At 39.1% G+C, this 24473-nt stretch overlaps 2 protein-coding genes across 2 annotated transcripts; both read right to left on the reverse strand.

Moving 5' to 3' along the window:
* Positions 1-15141: 15141 nt before the first annotated feature.
* LOC149375278 (uncharacterized) lies at positions 15142-18588 on the reverse strand. The gene is made up of 3 exons (XM_089589287.1): positions 17727-18588; positions 17515-17663; positions 15142-17436 (listed from the first exon to the last, which is right to left on the reverse strand). Exons 1-3 carry the CDS (start codon positions 18586-18588, stop codon positions 15142-15144), a joined length of 3306 nt encoding a protein of 1101 aa, XP_089445413.1.
* A 414-nt stretch (positions 18589-19002) lies between these two features.
* Positions 19003-20238, reverse strand: LOC149375279 (uncharacterized). Its single transcript, XM_089589288.1, has one exon. The coding sequence runs from the start codon at positions 20236-20238 to the stop codon at positions 19003-19005; it is 1236 nt and encodes a 411-aa protein (XP_089445414.1).
* Between the last annotated feature and the right edge of the window lie 4235 nt (positions 20239-24473).

Genomic DNA, 24473 nt, shown 5'->3' on the forward strand with positions numbered 1-24473 from the left:
AGGAGTGGATTTGCGTGAAAATGAGCATATAGGCAAAGATTTTGGAGACACATAGAAGGGGTATACCGAATGTGTGCCTATAAGGAGAGGAGTAGAAATGTCGACTAAAACTATGCAGCTGAGTGGACAGCCAAAGCAAGTAATAACACGAGTTTCTCTCTTATTTTGACTGCAACCGAGTATACGTACGCTATACATATTTAACTGGCTCTTGCAATCGTACTTACTTCAATATTATCTATCAATCGTATTTAATTAAATCGTGAAACTTAATGCTCATAACCATGTGCCCAGATTTTTAATTTCGAACCATAATACTTATTGTAAAATCCATTATTATTTTTAAAAAACATTCAGCTTCTTTTCTGAGGATGGAAGTTCAGCTATAACCACTAATTTATTATTTTTCCTGGACTAAATTCTTATAAACTGTAGGACAAACTCAAGAGGTTATCAATAAACATATCTAACTTCAAGATTCATCTCAACCAATGTTCCAATAGCTAAGATGATTAAGGTAGTTGTTCAGTCAGGTATATCGTTGTACATACTGCACTATAGAGTATGCATAGGTTATGCAGCCTTTACTGTACAGCTGTCATTGTCCCTCTCACGCAACTACACAATAATTTTTAACTTTAGAAAGCTGAAATAGAAAAAACTGTACGGCTAGGCTTCTTGAGACTTGGTATTTACTTTACTTATAATATTAGTTATAACATATAATTTTTTTTAAAGGATTGATCGTTTTGCTTAGAAGTTACAAATGATTTTGTTTCGAATCCTACCCCAAACCAGGCACAGGAGATAAGGGGTGTGTGCCGAAGGCGAGACCGCCGTGAGAGATTTAGATCTCGAGGCTCTGTCATCGCACGTGGTTGTGGCCCAAGGCGAGAGCGAATTTTTTTGGGCAGTGTGCTGCGTTTCCCCCTTGAAGCATAGAAAGGATGAAAGTAAGTCACTATTTCAATTTTAGCGTTTGAGTATTCAGGAACATTCTGTAAAACTTACCTAAATAAACAACTTTTTTATTTATCTAAATTAAACAAAACTGATCTTCTGTGTCAACACCTATCCTCCCCCTTGATTTTAATGATTTATAACAATTCAAAAGTGAGATAACCAAAGTAACAAAAAAAAAAAAATGAAAAAAAAAAGACAGTGATAAGTAAATCGTGAGTATCAATTTGAGTGGGCAACAAATTCAACGGTGTGCCGTGAAGTGTAAATGACAGCAATGGAAGAAAAATTAAAGAATGAGTTACTCAGACAAAGGGCGGTGTATGAAGAAAAAATTCGCCAACTAGAGGAGTATCTGAAACTGCAGCAGCAGGGATCGCAATCAAGCCATGAACCTACTACCGAAGCTCAAGGTTTTTCACAAGTTTTAGCACAGCTTAGCCAGATAGTGGAAAATCAGACTCAATTGATAAATGCATCTGCTCTTCGTCATAGCGATGTGGGACAGTTTTTATGGCTCGCAAGTGCATCAGGTGTAATTTCCGAGTTCTGATGTAATTAGTTTTTCTTGTAAACAACCGGGGCATATAGCACCTAGATGTCCGAGTAGGCTTAATACAAGCGTAAATGAGTTGGGAGTTATAATTTCAGAAGTGTCTTTAGTAAACGCGAGTAATTCTAGCGAAACAAGGAAGAAGTTTGTTCGAAATATTAAGCTCGGAAAGCATGTATTTGCTGCGCAAGTTGATATGGGCTCAGGCGTTAATACAACTCGAGATTTAGCTGTGGAAAAAGCCGGTTTCAAGAAAATAAATGCAAGTTCGATTTTATCTGCTTTTGGTGGTGGACAAGTTAAATCTCCCACGATAGTCATTGAGATATTAATATACGAAAGCCTAAAACCGCGTCAGGAAAGACAAGCTGATTTAGAAAATATAATTGATTAGTATGAAAGCATGGGAATAATTACCGAAACTACTTCTGAACACGTGAGTCCGGCATTTATTGTGCGAAAGCCTGACGGGTCTCCTCGAATGGTAGTTGATTATCGCAAGATTAGCAAAGCAACAAAATTAATCCACTATCCAATCCCTAACCTAGATGATTTACTTAAAAAGCTAAATGAAGCTACGGTTTTTGCAAAGCTCGATTTAGCTTGTGGTTATCTACGAATGCCTTTGACGGAGGAGGAAAAATAATTAATCGCGTTCATGACCAAGACTCAGACCGGCAAATCTGAGAGAGCCATGTTTTGTCTAGCGAATGCACCCCGATATTTTGCAAAACTGATGTACCGTGTATTAGGAGTTGCACGTAGATGCAGAATAGCGTTTAATTTATTTGACGACATATGTGCCTATAGCAAAAATTGATCTAAATTTATTGAACATTTAGAAGAGATTCTGAAATTACTTGAAGATGCGGGGTTAACTCTAAATTTGGGAATGTTTGTTTGTTTGTTTGTTTGGGGAAAATGAGATTGAATATTTAGGAGTCATTATTGAAGAAGGTGTTATTAAACCGGGAAATAGAAAAACTGCTCGCGATTGAAAACTACCCATGTTTGACAAGTAAACGCTGCATTAGACAGTTTATGGGGCTGCCAAGTTTTTTTAGAAGGTTTATTCTAGGTTTTGCCAAATAGCTCGCCCGTTCACTAAGCTTCTTAAAAAAGATGTCGTGTTTGCTTAGACGCATAATCAAGAGAAAATATTTAATGAACTAAAACTAAGTCTTACGTCGTCACCCGTTTTAAAACTATACAATCCCAAAGCTGCTAAAACCGAGTTATATGTCAATGCTTCTTCAAGGGGAGTAGGGACACTTTTGCTTCAAGCCGAACTAGAAAATGATCCGCTATCCCTTGTTTACGCGATAAGTCGGAGTACTACTGAAGCTGAGACCAAGTACCATTCAAGTAGGCTTGAGCTTATGGCTATTGCTTGGGCTCTACAGCGTCTCAGACCTTTTTTAGTGGGTATTAAATTTACGGTTATGACTGATGGTCAGAGTCTGACTCATTTGAACGCATGGAAAACTAAAAACGCACAAATCTCTCGGTGGACGAGCAAGATTTCCGAGTATGACCTAGAAATTAAATACAGACACGGGGAATTGGTGCAACACGCCGATGCTCTCTCTAGAGCTCCAGTAAATGAAATTCTAACAATTAATACCAGACAGGACGAAATAATTTTGTTTCAAAGATGAAATCTTGACATTAATTGTTTAATTGGAATTTAAAAAAAAAAAAAAAAAAAAAATTAGAATGATCGAACTTGCGAGGAAAAGGGAACAGCTAAGGATTTTATTTTATTAAATGTAATTTTGTAGAAGCGGGTAATACACAAAGAAAAAGAATTTTATTTGTATGTAGTACCGAAAACGATGCGAAAATCTATTGTTATTAGGTATCACGATTTGAAAAGTCGTGGAAATGAGCATATGGCGCACATTTTGGTGACAAGTAGAAGGGGTATACCGAATGTGTGCCTACGAGGAGAGGAGTGGAAATGTTGACTATAGCTATATATCTGAGCGCACAGCTAAAGCAATTAAGCGATGACACGAGTTTTTCTCTTTTGACTGCAACCGAGTATATGCTATATATATTTAACTGACTTTTTCTCTCTTGCTTTTGCTTCAATGTAATCTATCAATTTTAATTATTTAAATCTTTGAACTAAAGGCTCATATTTAGATGCACATACTTTTGATTTCAAAGCATTCCTTTTTTTATTTTTTCCGTATGTTAATACTTAATTTGAAATCTAGTATTATTTTGAAAAAATGTTCAGCTACTTTTTTAAGGATGGCAGTTCAGTTATAACGTTTATTATTTTTCCTCATCATCATTGTTATGAACTGTAGGACAAGCCCCGGAGGTTATCAATGAACATATGTGACTTTAAGATCTTCTTCCCTCGGAGTTCCGATAGCTAAGATTGTAAAGGCTGTAAGATTGTAATTTTTTTTTTTAACGAGATTCATCATTCTAGTTTACTTTCTTTTTATTTATGTTTTATTAAAATTTATAAGTAATGCTAACAAACATTTTTTTCCCTATACATCGAAATATATTTTTAATACTTATTATATTGAATAATTTCATAAGCTGATACTTATCGTTAGCATAGCCATTTCGTAATTTCATAATAATAAAATAATTTCTTAGGATATGAGTATACTTCTTATATTTAAAACTCTCAAGAAATTATTAACATCAAAACAACTAATGTAAGAGAGAAAAAACCTGAAGGCACAAGAAAACTCACACAAAACTCTCTAACTACTCATTTACCGCCTTTTGTTGTAAAACGTTATAAGGTATAGTAGCTATATACTTATTGTATTGATTAAATGTACAATTTTAATGTTAATTACATAATGTTGGTTCAAGACCAAACTTTTAATTAGCGTGTGTAATTATCAAAACTTAATACCTTTGAAAATTATGCAACAAAAATCTGAACAGTAATGAAAGACAGATCTTACAGATCTAGGTTAATTCTTACATTTTAAAACTCCAAAAAAAGTTAACATTTAATGTAAGAAAGAAAAATCCGAAGGGGCAAGAAGACTTACCTTTACTACAATAATATCAAATATGATGATTACCAGCAACGTAGAACATGCATCCAATTATACAAGAATATTTGTCTGCATTTATACATATTATTTTCTGGCTTGTATAAACATTCCTTATAATTTATACTGTGTGGTAATGACCAGTTGTAACTTACAGTATGGATTTCAAGAAGATAAAAGTTTCAAGCTCATACATAGTTTATAAACATACTCTCAAGTTATTCGTTAAAATCGTTCAAAATACTAACAAAAACAGCGCTCTTGATGCCCTAATTTAAAAAGTAAAGTGTAAAATATTCTGCGTTACTCTAATAAGTTGTTGTTTTCTTTTTTTATTTACAAATAAAAAACATATTTAGAATTGATTTTATTTGATTATTGATCAAAATGCTGTTATACTATTTTTTTGCAGTCTGAAATTAGAACTAAGAGATATACCTGATAAAGGATTTAAAACAATTTAAAATTTTTACAAATATGTATTTTATTGTGTTCATAGAATGTTTTTACTGGTAAATATATCAACATGCAGTAGTTGGTAGATGGACGCTGATGATTATTTTTAATTATTCAGACCAATAATTGAGTTTAGCTGACTAGCTCTTATTTTTAATAGTACGCAAGAATAGTCTTCAACTGTTATTTAAAAAATTGATCTGGATCTATAAGATCTATCTTTCATTACTGTCCAGATTTCTGTTCTATAGTTTTCAAATGCAGTAGGTTTTGATATGTACATGCGCTAATTAAAACTTTGTTCTGGAATCAAAATTTTCTAATTAAAATTAAGATTGTACATTTAATCAATACAATAAGTATAGCTGCTGTACCTAAAAACGTTTTACAACAAAAGGCGGTAAATGAGTAATTAGAGAGATTTGTGTAAGTTTTCTTGTGCCTTCAGGTTTTTTCTCTCTTACATTAGTTGTTTTGATGTTTATAACTTCTTTAGAGTTTTAAAATGTAAGAACTATACTCATATCCTAAGAAATTATTTTATTATTATGAAATTACGAAATGGCCATCGAAATTTATCTACTTACAAAATTATTTAATATAATTAGTATTTAAAATATTTATGTATTCCAACGTAGAGAAAAAAAAATGTTTGCAACATTGTTTAAAAATTGAAATAAAAAATGAATAAAAGAAATTAAACCAGAATGATGTGTCACATTAAAAAAAATCAGTGGACTGTGTGTGCTTAAGTACCCAAGAAAAAAGTTATACTTCTATAAAATTATATGGCAGATAATATAATTATAAATATAAATATACTGCCTACAAAATGATATTGCGTACAAAGGTGGTGCAATTATGGTTGGAATAAGTGTACCTACGTTAGTTGGATGTAGTTTCAATAAATATTATAATATTTAATTACTGAGCCATTACAAACAATGTATTATGGCACAATACAGTATAAACAATGTGGAGGCTGGCCGGTATAAGACTGTGCCCTTTCATTGAATCTTCCGATGGTTTCAAAATAACTTACTAAGAAAATAAGAAACACCCTTAAAAAAAAGCAGATCGTTTAACTGTACCCTTTTTCACACTTTAAATTTAAAAAATTTGCAATTTAACATGTAACATTATGGAAAAATCACTTAAAATTGCATGTATAAAATCTACATGAATCTCCCAATGTCTGTTTGTATGAAAGATTACTATTGGATGTTTCATTTTCAAATAAATCTCTATTTTTTTTTTATTAATAACAGAAAAAAAGGGGATACGTACGCGTAACAGTGTGTATTTAGGTAAAGGAAAAATTGTGAAAAGAAAAAGCGCAATTAAAACCAATTATAAACGATAAGTGAAGAAATGTTTATTATTAAATAATATAAGCGGTGATCTTCTAATGTATTAAATATCTATTTATTTAATTTATAATCAAACCAAATGAATTAATACACAGTAAATAACAATTTAAATTAAAATAAGCAATGAACTGTAGGATAAAATAAAGTAATTGGATATTTTTATATTAGGCACGCTCAAAGCAGAATAAGTTAGGGGTCAGGGTCTCAACCAGTGTGCAAGAGGTAGGGGGTTTAAATCTCATTGGAAACGGATTTTTTTTTTTTAATTGGTTAAAAGAAAAAATAAGTAAAATTCAAAGTACTTAGTGCGATAATGTTACGTGGTGTGGTGAAATAGCGTGGTGTTAGTTTGTATTTTGGCCAACCCAAAATTTTACCATTGTTTGTATCTTGACTTGGCCAAGATTTGACCACGGTTCGTATCTTGGCTCAGCCATGATTCCACCACTGTATAAATTTGGCACATCAAAAATTCTACCATCGCTCTCATCTTAGCTTGGCCAAGATTTGTCCATTGTTCGTATATTGGCTCGGTCGTACCATGACCATTGTTTATATAACGGCTTAGCTAAGACTTTACTTCTTAAAATACTTTTGTTTAACCATAACTAAACCACTGCCTATCTTTTAACTGGGCCATGATTTCACCTCAGTTTATATTTTGGGCCAACCCAAAATTTTACCACTGTTCGTATCTTGGCTTGGCCGTACTATGATTATTGTTCGTATTATATCTCAGCGAAAGTTTCAGTTTTTTTAATACTTTTGCTCGGCCAATATTAAACCACTGCCCGTCATTCAGCTTGGCTATAATTTCACCACAGTTTGTATTTTGGCCAACCAAAGATTTTACCATTGTTTGTATCTTGACTTGGCCAAGATTTGACCATTGTTCGTATTGTGGCTCGGCCACGATTTGACCACTGTATAAATTTGGCATATCAAAAATTTTACCATCCATCTTACCTTGGCTCGGCCTAAATTTGACCACTGTTCGTATATTGGCTTGGTCATACTATGACCATTGTTTATACAACGGCTTGGCCAAGATTTTACTTCTTTTAATACTTCTGCTTTGCCAAGATTAAACCACTACCCGTCTCTCAACTTAGCCATGTTTCACTACAGCTTATATTATGGCCGACCCAAAATTTTACTATTGTTTGTATGTTAACTTGGCCAAGATTCGACCACGGTTTGTATCTTAGCTCAGCCATGATTCTACCACTGTATGTATTTGGCACATCAAAAATTCTACCATCGGTCTCATCTTGGCTTGGCCAAGATTTGTCCAGTGTTTGTATATTGGCTCGGTCGTACCATGACCATTGTTTATGTAACGGCTTATAGCCAAGACTTAATTTCTTATAATACTTGTGTTTAACCAAGGTAAAACCACTGCCCTTTTTTTAACTGGGCCATGGTTTTACCTTAGTTTTTATTTTGGCCAACCCAAAATTTGACTACTGTTCGTATCTTAACTCGGCCAAACCATGACCACTGTTCGTATTATGGCTCGGCCAAGGTTTCAGTTCTTTTCATACTTCTGCTTGGCCAAGATTTAACCACTACCCGTCTCTCATTTTGGCCATGTTTTCACCACAGTTTGTATTTTGGCAGACCCAAAATGTTACCATTGTTTGTATCTTGACATGGCCAAGATTTGACCACTGTTCGTATTTTGACTCGGCCACGATTTGACCACTGTATGTATTTTACATATCAAAAATTCTACCATCAATCTTATCTTGGCTCGGCCTAAATTTGACTACTGTTCGTATATTGGCTCAGTCGTACTATAACCATTGTTTGTATAACGTCTCAGCCAAGATTTTACTTCTTAAAATACCTTTGTTTAACCATAACTAAACCACTCCCCATCTTTCAACTGGGCCATGATTTCACCTCAGTTTGTATTTTGGCCAACCCAAAATTTTACCATTGTTCGTATCTTGGCTTGACCGTACTATGATTATTGTTCGTATTATATCTCAGCGAAAGTTTAAGTTTTTTCAATACTTTTGCTTAGCCAAGATTAAACCACTGCCCGTCACTCAGCTTGGCTATAATTTCACCACAGTTTTATTTTGACCAACCCAAAATTTTACTATTTTTTGGATCTTGACTTGGCCAAGATTTGACCACTGTTCGTATGTGGCTTGGCTACGATTTGACCACTGTATAAATTTGGCATATCAAAAATTTCACCATCCATCTTATCTTGGCTCGGCCAAGATTTGACCACTGTTCGTATATTGGCTCGATCGTACTATGACCATTGTTTATACAACGGTTTGGGAGAGATTTTACTTCTTTTAATACTTCTGCTATGCCAAAATTAAGCTACTACCCGTCTCTCAACTAAGCCATGTTTCACTACAGCTTATATTATGGCCAACCCAAAATTTTACTTTTGTTCGTATCTTGACTTGGCCAAGATTCGACCACGGTTTGTATCTTGTCTCAGCCATGATTCCACCACTTTATTTATTTGGCACATCAAAAATTCTACCATCGATCTCATCTTGGCTCGGCCAAGATTTGACTGTTTGTATATTGACTCGGTCGTACTATGACCATTGTTCATATTATGGCTTGGCAAGGATTTAACTTCTTTTGATACTTTTGCATAGCCAAGATTAGATTACTGTACGTTTTTCATGTTGGCCATGATTTTACGGGTCGGCGACAACTTGCCCAAAACAAGACTGGTAATTTTTTGCCATGAGGTTGCCACTCACTAGTTTCTAAAGATTGGAACAGCCAAAATACATAGAGGGACACTCTACGTCTAAAACTTAATCGCATGAGAATCTTGCGTGTGCCAAAAGCTAGCGCTACGTGTAAGACATTGAAAAGAGCTACAATATTGGCTGTACATCCTATTGTCTGTCAATAAAAACCATTCAAATAAATAGCTACAACAAAGTTTGCATACGCAGTGAGGCATAACAAAATTTTATATTTTATTAAGATTAAGGATGTGTCTCGCTTATTCAACTATAATTGCGCTCATAGTGGCACATTGTATAGGTATATATATATTTTTCGAAGCTTGCATTGCATACATATTCTCACAACTACATGTTTGTACGATGATGGAGCTTGCGTTCGCAGAATTGATCGTACATACACCGCTGATAGAGTTTGCGTTCGCAGTGTACGATCGTACATGAATAAGCGAGACACATCCTTAATCTTGATAAAATATAAACTTTTGTTATGCTTCACTGCGTATGCAAATTTTGTTGTAGCTATTTATTTGAATGGTTTTTATTGACTGAAAATAGGATATACAGCCAATATTGTAGCTATTTTCAATGTCTTACACATAGCGCCAGCTATTGGCACCCGCAAAATTCTCATGCGATTATGTTTTAGAGGTAGAGTGTCCCTCTATGTATTTTGGCTGTTCCAATCTTTAGAAACTAGTGAGTGGCAACCTCGTGGCAAGAAATTACAAGTCTAGTTTTGAGCAAGTTGTTGCCGACCCGATTTTACCACAATTTTTATTCTGGCCTAATCAAAGTTTTACCACTGTTCGTATTTAGCTCGACCGAAATTTGACCGCTGTCAAGATTTGAACAATAGTCATAGTATGACTGAGCTCATATACGAACAATGGTTAAATTTTGGCCGTGCCAAGATAAGATCAATGGTACATATTTTGATGTGCCAAATACATACAGTGGTAAAATCATGGCCAAGCCAAGATACGAACCGTGGTCAAATCTTGGCAAAGTCAAGATACAAATGATGGTGAAATTTTGGGTCGGCCAAAATACAAACTGTGGTGAAATCATGGCTAAGTTAAGAGACGGGTAGAGGCTTAATTTTGACCAAGCAGAAGTATTAAAAGAACTAAAACCTTGGCCAAGCCTTAACACGAACAATGGTCATGGTACGGCGGAGCCAAGATACGAACAGTGGTCAAATCTTGTCCGAGCCAAGACACAAGGAGCTCTCTAATCGTGGATGAGTCAAGATGCTAACAGTAGTTAGATTATGTCTGAGTGAAAATATTGAAATTGAAGGTTTTGCTCGTATGGCTTATGCGATTACGTGAAGCAACCGCAATGAAGGTGTGTAGAAGTGGTCGATAGGTTTGTGATTTCTACCACTTTTTGGGTATCATTGCTTTGAAAAATTATGCGCTACGCACTTCTAGTAACCATCATTTGACAATAAACAAGCATTGTAGTTGATGAATTTGTATATTAATCGTTAGATTTAGAATACATAAGTCATATCGGATAATTGTTGATTTCAGCATACACGTATACGCTCTTAGTGCTCTTACACGTGCCGACTTTCTTGCAAAAAAAAAAAAAATAGTGCATCTTAAATCTGTCTGGTGCGGTGTTTGCATGCCTCGTTAAAGAATACGAAATGCTGAAAATTAAGGAAAATGAAAATTAATTTTCTTAAAATCATGAAAAAACTAAACATAACAGTACGTTGACAATGCGAGTTATTTATAAAAAAAATCCAACATGGCCATGAAAAACCAGGAGTCGAACCCTATCTAAAATATCAGTGATGAATTAATGCTAAAATCAGTCGTAAATTACATCGTTGATTCTGCGTTTATTCCATGTTGAATTAATCCTGATTCAGCGTTGAATCAACGTTGACTTATTATCAACTGGGGAACATGTTGTTGTAACAGGTTGTAAGCTTCAAAATAATTCATTTTAATTGCAAACTGTAATGCTACCATGAAAAATGTACTGCTTTGAAGTTAGTTACTATTATTGGTTTCATTTGCCGTTGATGGGATGACCACTGAGAAGGAAGCCGTTGTGGCTTTCCAAATCCCTCAGGGTTATTTCTCCTGGTTTGCTGTTGTGGCAAAACCTGCTCTGATAGCCCCAGTGCGGTTGGATAAAGGACCATGAAACTCCAAATTGCTAGAACAGATTGTGCTTCAGCTAGCCATGTCTCCTGGTATTTCGTCGAAGACGTTAGTATTTAGAACATCTTTTTATTGTTGGTACTCGTCGATCTCAGTTGTTCGAGATGAAGTTTGACGTAAGTCGCTTGTCCATTAAAGAATTTAGCGAAACTACTGTGAGGCTAATTCTTCGTTGTAGCTTTGGTAAGGGCCCAACCTATAACCTTCAAGCAGTGCTGAATGGTAACTCTCCAAGTTTTAACAGTGAAGATGCTTGCAAAGCGGCTAGTATGAGAGTAACTTTCTCTCAATCAAACGTTTTGATAAGATTGAGTTGAGGGGAGTGAAGTGGCTACCCTGAAACGAGTTGGCTTAGAAACCAAGCGTTCTCGTGTCGGAAATCTCAGGGAGCTGTTACGCCAGCGATAGCACCGATCTGGTACACCTGATCGACCTTTAGCTAGGGGAGATGAGCGCCATCTCCTCTAAATACGGTAATCAACTCTTATGTCTACTTGCATTAAGGCGCAAGTGCAGGAACAGTACACAAGTCATAACCTGGGGCTTGGCTTAATCGCCCGGTTGCGAAGTAGAGCCTTTCTAATCTTCTCAGAATTCTAAGCTTACAGGGATGGTGAGAGAATGAATTCCCCACTAGAAGCCAAGGTTGCTAGTTCGTGATCGAATTCTCTTATGAATAAGCACAATTTGAAAAAGAAAATCCATCTATAGACGCCACGGTGTGCAGATGGAGCACGTAACAGATAAATAAAATTGAAAAGAAGTGCCAAATTAGCAGAAAAAGACCTGTGGAAAGTAATGAGCTGCAAGGAGACTTCGTCAACTCCAAGCGGTGCAAGTTTGAAGGCAATGTGAGGTCGATATAGGCATCCCATCAACGCCTTTTAAGACTTCTCAAATGCTGGTACGTTACTTCTATGAGCAGCTCTGATAAGGAAGTGGAAGGTCACGGACGGTTGAAAATGCTTATGGCAAATTATTTTAGGGAGGTTTGCATGTATCTAAGTAGATGCGATGCAGTGCATCTGCCCGAAGCATCATCTCAGAACCTTGAAAGCCATACAACTGTTAAAAGTGGTCAAATATTGTTAATGCCTACGAGTCTCTTTAAGACCAGTCGGCTCCTTAAGATCAAAGTCCTACAATTAAATGTAGACAGTTCAAATAAGTTTACTGGGGAGGTGAATTGACTGATCTCTGAAAAGAGGCTGGACGTGCTTCTTCTTTAAAAATCAGCCAAAAAGAAGATGGGAATTCTTGGAAGTGCACTGGTCTGGGCATAAATACGATTATGGCTACCTGTTATACAGAGCCTTGGGCTGCAATTATTGTAACTAATCCTAATTACAGTTATTTATTTTTTCCACAACTTTTGGATCCATTTAGACAAGGTGTTTCGAAAGCTAAAGGGAAAGTGCGCGATACAAGGCACTGATACGAACGCTGAATCGTCACTTTAGAGTCCAAGAGGCACCAATAGAAATAGCATAGCTCTTGAAAAACTAATAGCCACCCACGACCTTGCGTTCAAAAACAAGGTCACTGGACCACCAACGTACGAATTGAAGGGGAAAAAATCCTGGATTGATGCTACCATAGTACACTCGTTGACAAGTCACAGGATCTTTAATTAGAAAGTTCAAGATTCGTAGAGAACTAGTGAGCATAAACATATGTACTGGATGACGACAGAACTGATGGCTCTCCAGAACTCAGTCACATGAGAAAAGAGGCAGGAGTTCTACTGGAAACGTTAAACGCCCCGGCTTTTACTGCTCAAAAGCTCAAGCTTGTCTCCAGAGGACTAAAGAGTGGTAAGGAACCAGGGGCTGATCTAGTAGAGGTGTAAGTCGTCAAACGAGTGACAAAGCTTGTTCTGGGCCAGTTTTTGAGCCTAATGAACGCCTGCTTAGAGAAAAGACGCTTTACTCAAGTTTTGAAAAAAGAGATACTAACGATCTTGCTGAAAAGCTTTGATAAGGATTTTGCAGACCCTGGTTCGTACCGCCTGATCAATCGTCTTTCTGTGAATGGCAAACTATTGGAAAACCTCATTGTCGCTAGACTTAACTGCAAAGTACTGCACTTTAAGGATATTTCGGCTCACCAGTGTGGCTTTACCCCCCACCGATCAAAAAAAGATGCCATAGCAGAACTCAGACAAGTGGTAAATGAATTCACAAGTTGATATACATTTAAAACTCTGTTTGACATGAAGGGGGCGTTTGATAATGTACAACATGCAGCAATTCTTTTAAAATTAAAAGTAAGAGGCTACCCTAAAACCACCTACCAGCTTTTAAAAAATTATTTCGAAAACCGGCAAGTTCCTCTTGAATAGGCAAACCAGTCTGCTTCTAAGATAGCGGCGAAAGGATGTCCCCAGGGCTTTGTCCTTGGACCAAGCTGCTGGAACTTGACATTCAATTCGCTACTTAAAACGTTAGAGGCAAAACCCAACATGGAGTTTTGAATTGTAGCAAGAGTGTTGCTGCCCTGTTGGCTGCGTCTATTTTGACGAAGCCAACTAATTTGTTACTTAAAATTTAGGAGGGATCGCGGCACAAAAATACTACTCAATTTACAAATAATTAATTAAAATCCACCTAAAAAAAGACAATTTTGCTGAATTTATCGGAACGGAGGATGGGAATGAACTAGGTGAAATAAATTTAAAATGCACTGATTATGAGCCACGAACGAAGATATATTTCGTGGCTCAAGGGAAAAACTCCGAAGAGAAAAACCCAAGAGAAGAAAAATTAATGAAAATACAAACGAGTGAGGTTGAACAATAAATTTAAGATAAACTTCCTGCAATGAAGAGTGTGTACTTGTGTATTGTGTGTAGAAAACGTATACGTGCGCGTGCGCACGTGTCTCGAAAAACTCACGAATCGATAAACGTCGCACGGTCCGTGAAGCGGATTTTTGCCGTGCTTTACTCGCAGCACGCCGAGCTTCTCGAAGATGATGCAGATGACGATGATGATAAAAAAAGAAAGCGTGAGAGAAATTAACCCCAAAAAGGTGACCCCCAGATACACGTGTGCGTGATGATGATGAGGAAGGATGTAGAAACCAGTAGGACGAATATAATACCCAACTATGCCAGATACTCGAGATCGCAGTTGACAACTGTAGACCGCTCTGTATAGACAGATAGATCGGAACTGACCCGGCGCGCCCACCCAAAGTAGCCGCAAGACCCCCCTTCCCCTTTTTAATTCTCCCACCCGCTGCAGTCGTCAGGACCCATCAATCCCTTACACCTTATATGTAGAAAGCCAGGAAAGGAGAGAGAGAGAATGATGTAAGCAATTAAGAGAGGGGGAAGAGACCTATGACCCGAGGACACTTAATAAGAGCAAAGGAGACGGAGATGTAGGCGCATGATAGAGAAGGAGAGAAAATGTCTAGCTAATGAGAGTATAGAGAGAGAGAGACATAATGAGAGTTGGTGCGAGAGCGATTAATTGTACCGACTGAAACAAAAGGAGAAACAGGATGAAGGTAAGAGAGAAATTGACCGGCGCTTGCATATGTGAATATGACATGTGATGAATTTTGTATGAACTCGGTGTGCTGCCACCTTCAGCGTGCTGCGAGGTTGATCCTCCACCGCTCACGAGGCGGTCTACGAATTTTAGTCGTTTCGACTAAACATGCTCCCCCCGTTGCGAGAGAAGGCGAGCAAAATCGAAAACATCGTATGTGTAGCGTATTCGATAAAATGCTTACTGCGTGAATCGTACGATGGTGTGTGAGTGTAGTGGTGTGAAAGTGTGTTTACAATTCGAGCAATGTTTACACAAATCGGTTTAATACAAGACAGACAACACGTTCGAAAATTTAGTCTTCTTGTGACGATGAGATCGGTAGTGGACACAACGATGTGACGTTGCGTTTGAAGCTCCCTTGCGCAGTTTTAACGGTGACGACTCGTACGATGCCATCAGCGCCCGGGTGGATCTCGACGACAACCCCCAGCCGCCATCGCATGCAGGGTTGATTTTTATCGATGAGGAGGACGACGGAACTGATACCGATCTCGTGATTGGACTTGCTCCACTTTTGTCGACGTTGAAGTTCGTGCAAATATTCCAGGTGCCATCGCTTCCAAAAATCTTGTCGTGCTCTCGTGATGAAACGCCATGCTGACAATCGGTTACCTGGAACACAAGAAAGGTCAGCTTCCGGCAAAAAATTTAACGGTCTTCCAATTAATAAATGTGCCGGCATGATGGCCGCTATATCATTAGGATCATTCGATATACTATAAAGTGGTCTAGAATTGAGAATGGCTTCGATTTCGATAACGAGGGTATTAAGTACTTCGAAGGTTAAGAGTTGTTCGCCGATCACTCGCTTAAGATGGTGTTTAAACGATTTTACTGCCAACTCCCAAATCCCACCGAAGTGTGGTGAAAGCGGCGGATTAAAATGCCAGATGATGTTTCTCTGGACTGCGAAATGGTCAACATCGTCACGAAACTGGTCGGAGTTAAACAGAGCGTACATTTCTTGTAATTCATTACTTGCTCCGACAAAATTCGTGCCGTTGTCCGAAAACACGTGTTTGGGAATGCCGCGTCGGCCGCAAAAACGCTTAAACGCGCCTAAAAATCCTTCGGTGGTTAAATCGCTGACTATTTCGATATGCACTGCTTTCGATGCCATACATACAAACACACAACCATAAACCTTAACGCGATTACGATTCCGCAGTTTCTTCTCTTTGATGTATATTGGCCCAAAAAAATCTATTCCCACGTGAGTAAATGCGCCTGATTCGGTAACGCGTGCTGATGGCAAATTTCCCATTTTACTATGAATCGGATTGGAGCGACGGCGCACGCATTCTACGCATCTTCGTACGATTTTTCGAACTTGTTGCTTTCCGTCGAACAACCAAAAACGCTGTCTTATAGTGTGTAACGTAGTTTGGATTCCCGCATGCAAAGTACGATAGTGCGCATCTCGGATTATTAAATCAGAAACATGATGGTGCGATGGTAATAAAATTTGATACCTTTGATCGAAGGAAATTTTCGCGTTTTTTAAGCGTCCGCCAACTCGTAAAATACCATGCTCATCAACAAATGGATCGAACGCTGCTAACCGTGCACTTTTTACCCTTTTAGATGCAGATACACACGCGATTTCGTCGGCCAATTGCTCTGCTTGAATTAATTTTAACACCCGACGCTCCGCTTCAAGTTTTTCTTCCACGCTGATCGATTTCCCTTTGAACTTATTTGAACGACGCATACGAAGACAATACGCAATCACGTTGACTAACTTGGAATATGAGGAAAATCGCGAAAAAATTTCTACCCCTGAATTCACTAAAAGACACGTTTTGCTCTCAAGACCTGGTAATTCGCCCGGTGACGTTAACGCCATTCTCGGCCACTCGCTTTCGGATTTTTTCAACCACTCAGGTCCATCCAGCCACATTCGATTTTTTAAAAACTCGATAGGTAATTGACCTCGGGACAGTGCATCAGCCGGATTGTCTTTCGTTCGCACATGCATCCATTCGTGAACGACGTCCAGCGCTTGAATTTTTCTAACTCTGTTTGCTTCGAAAACTTTAAGAGTTTCCGGTGATTTTCTAAGCCAATGCAATACGATCGTTGAATCCGACCAGAGTACTAGTTTATGAATTTCAAATTCTAGAGATGGACGCATTTCACTGTACAATCCCACGAGGAGCAGGGCACCGCATAGCTCCAGTTGCGGGATCGTTTTCGATTTTACCGGAGCTACTCGAGACTTCGCACATACCAGACGCACAACGCAATTTCCATACCGATCTACTGAACGCAAATAAAAACAAGCACCATAACCTAATAAACTTGCATCGCAAAATCCATGTAACTCAATTTTCGTAGGCCTATCGATAAGGATTTTTCGGTCTACTGCAAAATTGCGGATGAGAGACAGCTGGTTCGCAAACTCCACCCATCGCGAATACAACTCCTGCGGTACCGATTCGTCCCAATCACACTTTTGTTTCCAACACTCCTGAATAATTAATTTCGCATACAGAACTACCGGCCCCAATAAACCCGGTGGATCAAAAATCTTTGCGATTTCGGAAAGTACATGGCGCTTCGTGATTTTATTCGGAATTCTAATTTCCTTGACGGTATAAATAAACGTATCCGCTCGCGAATCCCAAGTTACCCCGAGTGTTTTCTAAACTACTTCCGTCTTTACCGCACAATCACTCTCAAAAATTTTACGATCTAGAGTATCGAACGCGTATTGATGGTTGGATGCCCATTGTCGAATATTAAATTTTCCGCGCCCCAAGATACCGATAATTTCGTCGCGAAGTATCGCAAGTTCTTCGATCGAATTTGCACCTGTTAACAGGTCATCAACGTATAAGTCGCGTTTCAAAATTTTTGCTGCTCACGGAAAATCGCGCCCCTCATCGTCCGCCAACTGGTGAAGCGTTCGTATCGCGAGATAGGGAGCAGAGGCGACTCCGAACGTGACCGTGTTCAGCTCGTATACCGCGATCTCTTTCCCATGTTTCCAAAAAATACGCTGATATCGCCTGTCGTCGGGATGCACTAATACCTGCCGATACATTTTCTCTATGTCTGTGGTTAAGACGAACGCATAAGATCGAAATCGCATCAAATGTTCGAAAAGTTTTGGTTGAATGGTGGGGCCTACAAGTAGTTTTTGATTTAACGAGACGCCTCTGTCGGTTTTCGCGGACGCGTCGAATACTACACGCACCTTTGTCGTATTACTCGGCGATTTTACGACCGCATGATGTGGCATGTAGTATCCGTCTGGTGTTTCGTTTTGCAACAACGTCATATGTCCGAGTGCTATGTATTCGTCAAGTACCTTCGTATATTCGCGATTGAGTTCATCGTCTGCTTGCAATTTTCGGCGCATCGCATGAAACCGACGAAGAGCTTGCGCGCGAGAGTTTCCTAAATCCGCTACTTCTTCGTTAAATGGAAGACGCACAATATACCGCCCGGTTCGATCGCGTGTTGTATTTTTTACATAATGCCGCTCGCATAGAGACTCTGGATCTGATACGCCCGCTACGTTCTTAACCTCTTCGATTTCCCAAAATTTCGCTAACTGTTCGGTTAAAGCACTTAAGTTACACGTCACTGCTGATGATTCGAGGTTGTCATTCGCAATACCGCCCGCGATCACCCAACCTAATTGTGTTTTTTGCAACGTTAAATCGCTCCCGTTTGAAACGCGTATTTGACCGACTGATAGAAGTGATAACGTGGCTCCGGAGCCGATAAGCATATCTACTGGCCGCGGAATATGAAAACGGGGATCGGCAAGTTTCAAATTTGGTGGGATAGCTATTGACGACCGCGGAAAAGGCTCATCGGGTACGAAATCGGCTATTTTAGGGATGGTGAGAAAAGTTAAAGTTTTCGCGAAATCGCTTGTACGTGACCGGAAATTAATCTCAACCCGATACTTCGTAGTCGTGTTTAATGCATTAATCGCGCCCACGGGGATAGAACACGCATTTAACGGAAGTTTTAATTCAAGCGCGAATTTTTCGGTTATAAAATGTGCCGTAGCACATGTGTCAAGAAGCGCGCGTGCTTCGACGAAATTACCCTGCGCATTTTTGACTCGAATAACTGCGCTCATCATTAGCTGTGACTGTGCGGCTCGGGTGATCGTCTCCAGCACGCCCACTCCAAGTCACGCGCTTGGCTTCGCATTCTTCGAGTCCCGATGAAGAGACGTGTGATGCCGCTCGCCGCATGTTTTACAGGACCCCGCTCTACAGTTCCCTGAGTGTACTCCTACGCAATTTTGGCACAATTTTTTAAGTTGAATAACTTTCCATCGCTCTTCGACGCTCAACTTGTTGTATTCTGGGCAAGAGTAGATGCGGTGCGCCTCTCCGCAGCTCGAACATTTAAACGCGTTCGTGCTAGTGACCATCGCGCGCGCCTGTCCCATGTTCTTCGCCCTTTTCGCAGCTGTCTCGAATTCTCGGTCCCCTTGACGCTTCGCCCCCTTTTCCTGATTCACCCGCCTGATTTCGTCCTCCATCGTAGACAAATGGAAAGTTGTCGTGTGGATGAATTTGAAAAACTGGTCAAGCGTTGGAAGAACATTTAAATCCAACGACTCTTCCCATTCATGTCTGATGGGGATTGGAATGGCCCGCTCCAAAAAACGCACGATCATCGATTCATCTGGTTTTATGCCTAACGAATGCAAAACATTCAGATGCTGACGGGTGTCATCGACTAATCTTGACAACGCCTGTGCGTTGGCAACCTCTAACGGTTTGATGATAACATTCATCAGAGCATCTAAATGTTTTGACGCGAGAACTTTCTTCTGATTATATGAATCAACGAGAACCTTCCACGCATTTTTGTAATTTTCTGCGGTCGCGTCGAAAATTGAAATTTTGTTTAAAGCCTCTCCCTGTAATGCGTTTTGTAAATAAAAAAATTTTACTAGGTCATCGATATCCGTACGCGCGTCTACCATGGTTCCGAACGCGTTTTTAAACGTGATCCATTTTTCGTGCTGACCGTCAAACTTGGGGAGTTCGGCAACTGGAAGTTTTAGAAGCTTTTGCTTTTCGAAAAAAGTTGACGAGCCGAGAGGTTGTGTGCCGTTCATGGGATTGTTTACGGCCCCACCTGGCATGGACGTGATACGTGCCGCAAGTGAATAATAACGGTCCCTAATATCCTCGATTGCGATGTGATTTTCATCGTCCGGATCAGGCTCGGCAAGCTCCTCGAAGGCTTCGCAGTGCAACTCCTCGTACGCAATGAAACTAGTTTTTAACCGCTCGAGTCGCAGCATCGCATTGGTTTTGTCGATCGCTTTTTGTTCAAGAGCGTTCACGATCGACGTGAGCTGCCCCTTCAGGGCGGCACGTTTCGAAAGGACGGCTCTATTTTGCGCCATCCTTACTTAACGGATGTAACCCTGTCAAAGGTAAAACTAATTCTCAGAGCAGAACGATAAAAACTTAATAAAAAAAATACAAACTTGAAAAAACAGAAAAAAAATAATAACTTTATAAAAAATGAACTTGAAGAAAAAAATTAAACTTGTTACAAAAAATAAAAACAAAAAATTGACTATTGTTAAATTTTCTAAATATTGTATTGAAATGAACGAAAAAACTACGGAAGAAATTTATTAATCAAGCTAATTTATGAACTTAACTGTACTCGAAATTAAATATACTAAGATAATAACAAATATAACGAAAAACCGAATTGAGTATCCTTTACGAATCAATTGTAGTTGATGCTACTAGAACAATCGTATGAAATGCTATGGAATCGAAAGGTTAGAATGCTGAAAAATCCCGTGCGACCAGATATTAAAAAGCCACGTGACCGCAGCCCTTGGCGTGCAAGATCAAGCGCGTCCTACCGCCCCCCTTGTTATTGTCAGACTCTCGATTCTCTTCTACTACGCCTAGCTTTCCCGCGCGCGCGCGTTCCCGCTCTTTAACGACGCCTGATCACGTCTCCCAACGAATCTTTGTTTGTCTAGAAATTTTCTAAATTCGAATTTGATGTTCGCACTGAATTTCTCGCTTGCACGAACCGACACTCGCGTATTATAAAAACGACACTCGCGCACTTCTTATAGACTATAATTGTTTATTGACAAAATGAAAAGTATAAAGAATTCTTAATTGTAACGGGACACTAATCGACAAAAACGTTAAATTAGGTGGGGTAAAAATGTGAAATTAATACTATTTTTTTTAAAAAATAAAAATTGACTCTAAAAAATAGAAAAAAGCTAAATGAATGCGAAATAAAAATAAAAAATAAAAAAAGGGAAATTTTCAATTAATTAATATTTTTAATACGAACAAACAAAATAAAAAAGGTACAGAAAAAAATAGGTTTACACGGTAAATGCACAAGGGAGGGCAAGAATCAATAAAATAAAAGAAAAATGGAAATTGAACAGTAAATATTTAAATATAACGGGTGGTGAAAAATTATCGACTCTAGGACTTATCTTTGATCGACGAAGATGCACGTGACGACTGGCGGTGAGATCCCCCGTTGCTGGCGCCGATGGCAACGGCCTCGTTGAATTTTCTCCAACTCCTCGTGGTCCTCGTGGCAAAGCGTCAATCCTCAGAAACACGATCAACAATTCGACGATGACACGCGAAAAAATCGAATACGTGATACGACAAGATAAAAGTTCAACCTCACAGGAGGCACCATGAATTGTAGCAAGAGTGTTGCTGCCCTGTTGGCTGCGTCTATTTTGACGAAGCCAACTAATTTGTTACTTAAAATTTAGGAGGGATCGCGGCACAAAAATACTACTCAATTTACAAATAATTAATTAAAATCCACCTAAAAAAAGACAATTTTGCTGAATTTATCGGAACGGAGGATGGGAATGAACTAGGTGAAATAAATTTAAAATGCACTGATTATGAGCCACGAACGAAGATATATTTCGTGGCTCAAGGGAAAAACTCCGAAGAGAAAAACCCAAGAGAAGAAAAATTAATGAAAATACAAACGAGTGAGGTTGAACAATAAATTTAAGATAAACTTCCTGCAATGAAGAGTGTGAACTTGTGTATTGTGTGTAGAAAACGTATACGTGCGCGTCCGCACGTGTCTCGAAAAACTCACGAATCGATAAACGTCGCACGGTCCGTGAAGCAGATTTTCGCCGTGCTTTACTCGCAGCACGCCGAGCTTCTCGAAGATGATGCAGATGACGATGATGATAAAAAAAGAAAGCGTGAGAGAAATTAACCCCAAAAAGGTGACCCCCAGATACACGTGTGCGTGATGATGATGAGGAAGGATGTAGAAACCAGTAGGACGAATATAATACCCAACTATGCCAGATACTCGAGATCGCAGTTGACAACTGTAGACCGCTCTGTATAGACAGATAGATCGGAACTGACCCGGCGCGCCCACCCAAAGTAGCCGCAAGACCCCCCTTCCCCTTTTTAATTCTCCCACCCGCTGCAGTCGTCAGGACCCATCAATCCCTTACACCTTATATGTGGAAAGCCAGGAAAGGAGAGAGAGAGAATGATGTAAGCAATTAAGAGAGGGGGAAGAGACCTATGACCCGAGGACACTTAATAAGAGCAAAGGAGACGGAGATGTAGGCGCATGATAGAGAAGGAGAGAAAATGTCTAGCTAATGAGAGTATAGAGAGAGAGAGACATAATGAGAGTTGGTGCGAGAGCGATTAATTGTACCGACTGAAACAAAAGGAGAAAAAGGATGAAGGTAAGAGAGAAATTGACCGGCGCTTGCATATGTGAATATGACATGTGATGAATTTTGTATGAACTCGGTGTGCTGCCACCTTCAGCGTGCTGCGAGGTTGATCCTCCACCGCTCACGAGGCGGTCTACGAATTTTAGTCGTTTCGACTAAACAAGTTTTTTGCCTACGCTGATAATTTCATCACAGTTGTGTGTGGAAACCCCCGAAAAGAAATGAAGAAAAGAGGCCAGGAAGTCGTTGACGAGGTCATCAGGTGGAGCGAAAGTGTAAAACTGGAAATTTCGAAAATAAGACTGAAAGAATCCATCTCACAATCAATGAATTCAAAGAAACTGGATGGAGTGGTAAGCCCAGACCTGACAGGCCCACAAAATCTTAAAGAAGAAAGGTGGCCCCGTTGTTACAGACGCCAATCATCAAGATCAAGGACAAAAACTTAAAAGTAAAGAAAACTGTCAGGGACCTGGATGTCATGATAGGTAAGGGTATGAGCTTTAGTACCCATTATTCCAAAGCTAGCAAGTGCATAGCACACAACTTCAGTTTCGGCTACCCATGCATATAAAACCATCTCGACAGACGCGCTATGTATATACTTGAGGGCATCTTCCCAGTTGATCTCCTCTTTGAAAGCAGAATGGCCCTGTATAATTTGAGAAAAGAAATACTCATATCCTTTGGAAACCTCTAAGAAGTCAGGGCCGGGGTCGGGGCTTGATAAATGGACGATTTACATACTCGTTCTTAAGAAACGTAAAAGAGAGACTGGACTCCAAATGGTTCAAAGCAAACCACGCGTGTATTCAGGTGCAAATTGGTCATGTAAATTTTAATGCAAGCCTATACAGGTTTAGCTTAAAGGATAGTGGTACCTGCAAATGCAGGAAAATAAACACCTCGGAGCATCGACTCTAAAGATGTCTAAAAATGCATGAAAGTCGAAAGCAGTTCATGAAAAAGATGAGACTCGAAGAATGGCCAAAGTAAAACGAGTACTTTGTGTCAAGTTAAGGAGCCTTCGTTCCCTTCTCATAACCTTGCACTATCGTTGTAACAGATGGAAAAGATGCAAGCCTGAGAGAACGTTAAGGACGGTCGTAAATACTGAAAACATTGAAAGCTGGGTGTGAGCAACTTGGAGGACTTAGCCATCAGGAAGCAGCGTCACTGCTTGTATTATAGCTACTATACAGTTCTAGGTGGGAACTGGCAGACAAATCTCCTTGTCAGTCCCCATGGACATGATTATCGACGAAGTTATTTCCGAACGGTTGAATCTGGAATGACTAATTCAGAGTTGGGGTAGCTGATACTCGTGACTAAAGCGTCTGTCCCAAATTCTAGTTGCACCACTTACAGAGGCCCGATAAAATATGACTTCGGGTTTCTATGGGAATGCAACTGGTACGACCAACGAGCATATACATTTTTCCAAGTCTAACCTACAGCCAGTCAAGCTTGGTTGCAGATAGTAGAATTTTCTAAATTTTCTGTGTACTGTTCGAGAGGTTGTAAAGCTCCGCCTGGTGGCAAACAACTGGGAACATGATACCAGCTAAGTAATTGGGGTACATCGCTATGCACTTCTTTTTGCTTCCCCCCCTCTGTCCATAAGAGAACAGTGTCATCGGTAGCCGGGATATCCAGCTGCATGACTCCCAGCTTTATGCTTTATGTACTGCTGGTGAACGACTGTGATATACGTCTATTTGCTCGGGCATATTTGAACCAGTTTTACTTTATTCTATTGCAGGTAGATCCTACTGATCTGAAGTGAAAAACTAGCGTATTTTTTAAAAACTTTGAGCTTGATTCTTGTTATTAATATTAATTTTTTCAAGATAAAAACGATAATAAAACCATCTAGGAAGTGTCAAAAATCAGTATAAAAAATTTCA

Source organism: Copidosoma floridanum, unplaced genomic scaffold, assembly GCF_036245765.1.
Source record: "Copidosoma floridanum isolate Cflo_tuat_1 unplaced genomic scaffold, Cflo_Japanese_pri ptg000008l, whole genome shotgun sequence".
Classification (NCBI taxonomy): domain Eukaryota; kingdom Metazoa; phylum Arthropoda; class Insecta; order Hymenoptera; family Encyrtidae; genus Copidosoma; species Copidosoma floridanum.

Bases quoted from the DNA above. Each gene is read 5' to 3' on its own strand.
- LOC149375278 (XM_089589287.1), bottom strand. From the start codon at position 18,588: ATGCTTATCGGCTCCGGAGCCACGTTATCACTTCTATCAGTCGGTCAA. The intron at 17,664-17,726 runs GCGATTTTCCGT...ACCTGTTAACAG, and splicing joins GTTGGCGGACGATGAGGGGC to GTGCAAATTCGATCGAAGAA. The intron at 17,437-17,514 runs GTAAAGACGGAA...TATACCGTCAAG, and splicing joins TTTTTGAGAGTGATTGTGCG to GAAATTAGAATTCCGAATAA.
- LOC149375279 (XM_089589288.1), bottom strand. From the start codon at position 20,238: ATGGCGCAAAATAGAGCCGTCCTTTCGAAACGTGCCGCCCTGAAGGGG.